Source organism: Engraulis encrasicolus, chromosome 6 (assembly GCF_034702125.1).
Source record: "Engraulis encrasicolus isolate BLACKSEA-1 chromosome 6, IST_EnEncr_1.0, whole genome shotgun sequence".
NCBI classification, from domain to species: Eukaryota; Metazoa; Chordata; class Actinopteri; order Clupeiformes; family Engraulidae; genus Engraulis; species Engraulis encrasicolus.
Window position 1 is genome coordinate 49,022,680 of NC_085862.1, and position 5,365 is coordinate 49,028,044.

At 39.6% G+C, this 5,365-nt stretch overlaps 1 protein-coding gene across 1 annotated transcript in view; it reads right to left on the reverse strand.

Moving 5' to 3' along the window:
- Positions 1-4,701, reverse strand: part of LOC134451394 (neuroligin-1-like) — a 158,503-nt gene extending 153,802 nt beyond the window's left edge. Inside the window, exons 1-2 of the mRNA XM_063201831.1 lie at positions 4,608-4,701; positions 1-83 (exon numbers count right to left, since the gene is read on the reverse strand). The exon at positions 1-83 is cut by the window's left edge and continues 70 nt beyond it. Of these exons, the coding sequence (XP_063057901.1) occupies positions 1-51 (51 nt within the window). The 5' untranslated portion in view covers positions 52-83; positions 4,608-4,701. The remainder of the gene's footprint in view (positions 84-4,607) is intronic.
- Positions 4,702-5,365: the final 664 nt, after the last annotated feature.

The following is a 5,365-nucleotide window of genomic DNA, read 5'->3' on the forward strand; positions in this document are numbered from 1 at the left end:
AAACATATTCCCTGTGCCTTCCATATAAGAACCTCCATGGATGAAAACCATCACGGGCTTGGGGCTTCCACTTTCGCGGATGTCTGGGGAAAAGAACAGTAAATAATTAAGGCGGAAATGAGAACAGCATGAAGTGTCATGTCAGCTGTATTTTTTATTTATTTTTTATTATTTTTCCTACTCTCCTAGCTACAACTCATGTGACCTTCCATTTTTCTCAAAGGTCACCGACTGAATTTCTGATATGATATTGTAATTTCCTATGTGACATGCGTGTCATGTTCCTGGTGACTTCAAACTCTCCACATTACAATTTAAGGACAGTTTGAGAGGTTGGGTTCGTTTTAGTCTTTTTAACTCTCTGAAGTATTTCAGCATGATCTTTTTTATTTAGTTCCAGCTTGCTTTTAAATAATTGATTGTTTTTGTATGATGTGCAGTATATTAATATTGTTATGTAAGTAGAAAAACTAGAAAATTAGAATTGCATTTTGTACTGGGAAAATAGTTCCTCACAAACTTTACTAAATACTAGAATCATGATTGACATAATATCACATCATATGTATTGTATAATTATGTTGTATAAAAAGGTGTCATTAATCTTTCATTAAGTCTTTCATGCAAATATTAAAATGCCACTATAACTTAAAATTGAGCAGAACAATTATGAGACTCATGATCACTTTCATTTTCCAAAAATTCAAGCTGTTCAATGTATCCCCAAAACACTCATAATGTGTTTATTTTCGTATTTGCCGTTAATTGACTTCCAAGTGGAGTGAAAAAAGATGAGATGAAGTCCAAAAAGATGAGCTATTCCATAAAAAGTAAAATATTCCATATAGTCTTCTCTCTGCTTCCAAAAACACTCCTCTATATAGTAGGGTTCCATGTGTTGAGTATTTCTTTTTCAGCAGATGTGGGAGGGTCGCATTGTGTCTGATCTGGTGACTCTTGATAAGGTATAATTCTTGGATTTTTTTTGGTACAGTCTCCCACTTCAAGTTGTACTTCTTGTTTTCTGGCTTGATGGTCTTAAAAGTCTTGTTTTTGATGGTGCAGTACAGAAACAGACACTGTTTGCAGGAGGGTGGAGATGAGTATGGTAAGTACGACAATCAACTACAACGGAGCAATGAGTCATCTGGAATCATACAAAAAGAGGAGTAAAAGTACAGAAAACCGCAAAATAAATTGGTGCATAAGTGCCAAACACGACTGCATGGGGTAAAAAAAAAACACAAAAAAACTCAGAAGGCAGAAACAGAAAGACAGAGAGAGTGGGAGAGAGACAGTGGTGATGAGGGCACAAAAAACTCAGGATGATAAACCTACAGAATATGTTGAGGGCTGAGTTTCGCCCCCCCTCTTCCCTCCCAAATTCACATATCTGAGGCTTCACATCTTCCATTCACTTTGATGAATTAATTGAATCACAGCTGAGCAACGGGACTCACACGAAACGAACGAGCGAGCGAGCGCATAAACTGGCACAGCGTTGATCTGGGAGTCTAATGCCAGATAATGACAGACATGGAAATCTTCAAAGAAATTAATACTCTGTTGTTCCCCTTTTTTTTGTTCCGTAAGAGCCGGGTCCAGATCGAGCCGCTACATTAAAAAAGGAAGGCCCTCTTTTGATACTGTATATATTACAATTTAATGCCTCTGTGTTGCAAAACTTCGCTGATCAATAGGAATAATACTGAAGAGCTCCCCATTAGCATCTGCTTTAGCGCCGCGACGTCGACGTCTTCCGCGCATCAAAGTTGTTGACAAGTACAGGCGCAGCAGCAGACATCACATCTTGCAGGGAGCACATATCAGTAAGCTGGAAGGCCAAGTCATCTGTGATGTGGGAGTTTGAGTGTGTGTGCATGTTTGTGAGCAGTTGTACGTGAGCTTGTGCTCACTGTGTGTGTGTGTCTTTGTGTGTGTGTTTGTGTGTGTGTTTGTGTGTGTGTGTGGGGGGGGTATTGTGGGTGTAAATCACAGCCTCTATGACGATACGGTATCGATTTCTTAAAGCAGGGATTTTATTATTTTCGATATTTAAGAATGTCCCACGATACGATATAATTCGATTAAAGTCGTCTGAATTCGATTAAAGTCGTATCGATGCATCGATACACTTCGATTATTATTTACACCCTTAGTGTGTATGTGTATGTGTATGTGTATGTGTGTGTGTGTGTGTGTGTGTGTGTGTGTGTGTGTGTGTGTGTGTGTGTGTGTGTGTGTGTGTGTGTGTGTGTGTGTGTGTGTGTGTGTGTGTGTGTGTGTGTGTATGCATGTGCCTGCACATGTGCATACCAGTCAATGCTTACTGACTGTACTTTCATTTTATACTGGGGCCTTTATGGTGGTGACACATCCATTCTGTGGCAATAGAATATTCATCCTCCATTGGGGCTAGTGTATGTCCTTAAGATGTCAGCCCAATGGACTATGGTGCAGAGTGCCACAAAAACGCTCACGAATACATAAAACACTAGATGCTTTGTCCACGTTGCTGGTCAGCTGAGTTGAACATCCACATTCATTGCCTATCAGACAGTAAAAAGCAGTCTGAAACACACAAATATATTCATCATCAGCCATTATAAAGATACTTAACTGCTGGCAAATTACCTCAGCTCCCATACTGTAAGTCAGGCATCTTACCACAGAGAAGCCTGCTGGAAGAATCTACATGGATGTTCTGCACTCTTCCGTTCAGCATACAGTAGTGTTCCATGCATGTTTCTTGAGTTTTGGGTGTGGGTTGTTCACCTGTAATCCCGAGCTCCTCACAGCTGCTTGTGAAAAATGAAATGGCACTCTCCCCTCACCAGAGATGTGTGCTCTTATCAGCTACTGTACTGCCATCTTTCCAAGACAGGGGTAAAAAAAGTTGACATCGTTGCATCATTCCTCAGAGTGTGGAGGCCTTGACAAATCCATTCTATGTATGGTGGTACTGCACATGCAGTGGGGTAGATCCTTGGATTTTGTTTTTGTAGTTTGTACTTCATTCAATACCATCCCAAGGCTGAATCCATGCAAGTCAAAAAAATATCTATTCCATCGAATAAAACTTCATTGGGAAGCAGATACCGTTACACACACACACACACACACACACACACACACACACACACACACACACACACACACACACACACACACACACACACACACACACACACACACACACACACACACACACACACACACACACACACACACACGCACGCACGCACACACACGCACACACACGCACAATAACATTTCAACATAGATGTCCAAAAACTGGGGATAATTCCGGAGAGGTAAATGAAAAAAAAAAACGTAATCCACAGGAAGACAGCGAGAGTACAGCACTGGGTGGCGGAAGTAAAAGTGGATGGGAAAAAAACCCTCATAAAAATATCCAAGGCAGGGTTAAGAAGAGCGGGCTAAATAACCCACTGTTTACATCGTTATAAAGTTGGCCTCTGCTGTAGGCAAGTGGAGTGGGGTGGGGGCGCTGAGTGGGTGGGGGGTGTGAGGGTTAAGAATGTGGAACACAGTCGGTGATAGAGCCCTGCCCGTAGGATCCAGCTGCCTCTCACTGAGCCGGTGAAGCATGAGTCTCGTGGCATATTGTCTTCTGCTGCTAAGGGGATTGTTTGTTTACCCCTGAATTTCTTCATAAAGTCATAAACACATGACCACTGGCAGCCAGTGTTGTGTCTACAGCATGCACTCGCTCATGTTTTTTGATGTGCACTTCAAAGACTGCTGCCTTTGTTTTTGTTATTCTTTCCCCCTACTTCTACTTCTTCCCTAATTGGTGCTTCTGTCGTGGGATTAAACTTGGAGATTGTCCATAGGACGTTTCTGGTCTTGTCTACTGGATTGAGCAAGACAGAATGTTTATTAGGTCACCATAGAGTTGCATGTAAAAAAAATCTAATTCCTATTTTGACAACACGGTCCTGTGTACTGGCATCGGTTACCTAGGACTCCTTGCATTGCCAAAGCAATGTCGTTATGATACACTGTAAGAGGCAACATTTGGATATTGAGATGTTAAGTCTTTTAAAAATCTTTTTATTCCATGTTTTTTTCTTTTTTCTCAGAACCAGGAACAGGACTATTGTATGTGGCATAGGAAATTGTGGTTGGCTTAAGCAAAAAATAATTGTTTCCGAATAAACTATTTGTCGATATTAGCACAGATGTGCAGGCTACAAGAAACTGAGACTACTGAGTAGTTTTTCAAAAAGGAGAAGGGTTAAAAATCATGCAAAAACGTGTTAAGAGTTGGCAGTGGGGTTAATAATTATTGTTTTACGTGGGTGGGATGCAGTATGCTAGAAACTAAAGAAAAAAACAAAAGGAGAAGTCAGGCAAAAACCTATGGTGGGTTATTAACACTTAAGCAACGTTGGAATGACGGGAAACATTGAACATACTCTGAAAACATCAAGCAAAAAAGACAAAACACATCCAGCCAAAAACTAGGAAGAAAAAGAATCTTCACTTTCAAAAAAAGGACAAGAAAATTTAAGAAAAATAAAGAAGAAAAAACTGGAAAGGGTTTCCTTTCATGCATATCAGTTTGGCATCAAAAAAAATACCTTCGTCCTCTGCACCGTCATTATCACCTAAATCATCACTCTGTTTCTTTGTAAGGGGACCTAGGATCAAGAATGGAGAAGATGTAGGAAACAGAATACAAGAACACACAAGCCTTTCAATCAAAAAGTGCCTCAAAGACAAAGAACTTTCACTTTCGTCTTTTTTTTTTTGTCTTTTCTTGTTTTTTCTCCTGTATGTTTATCTTAAAGACCACAAAAAAAGAGAAAGAGATCTAAACAATTAAATTATTCAGCAAGTGTGGTGCTGGATTCAGTAAAATATCTACAGAGAGAGAGAGAGGAGTACTGCAAAGACACAAAGAAGAAAACTCTAGTGGTTGAAACTGAAGCCCCATCAGAAGAAAAAAATATGTTGGCAAAAAGAGGATTGTTTTGCTTTGTGTAGCCGTTTACTTTTTAAAAAGGGGTTAATGAGGCTATCAAAATACTTGTAGAAGGTCACTGCTACATGAAACAGAGACCTTGAGAGATTCAAAGTAAAATCAAAAACACCCAGTACTATTGAAAATTACACTTCAAACATGTATCCACCAAAATCCATCCATATCATTATATTAAAAGGTATTGCATGCTCCGTTACCCTTCATTTGTATGTATTTTCATTGCATTTATTATTATTATTATTTTTTTTTAAATCTCACACATACTGTAGCCAAAACACATTGTGTATGTATTGACAATCTCAGCTATGTGAAGTTATTGTCACTGAATGAAGACAGCCACATATGGCCAAGGAA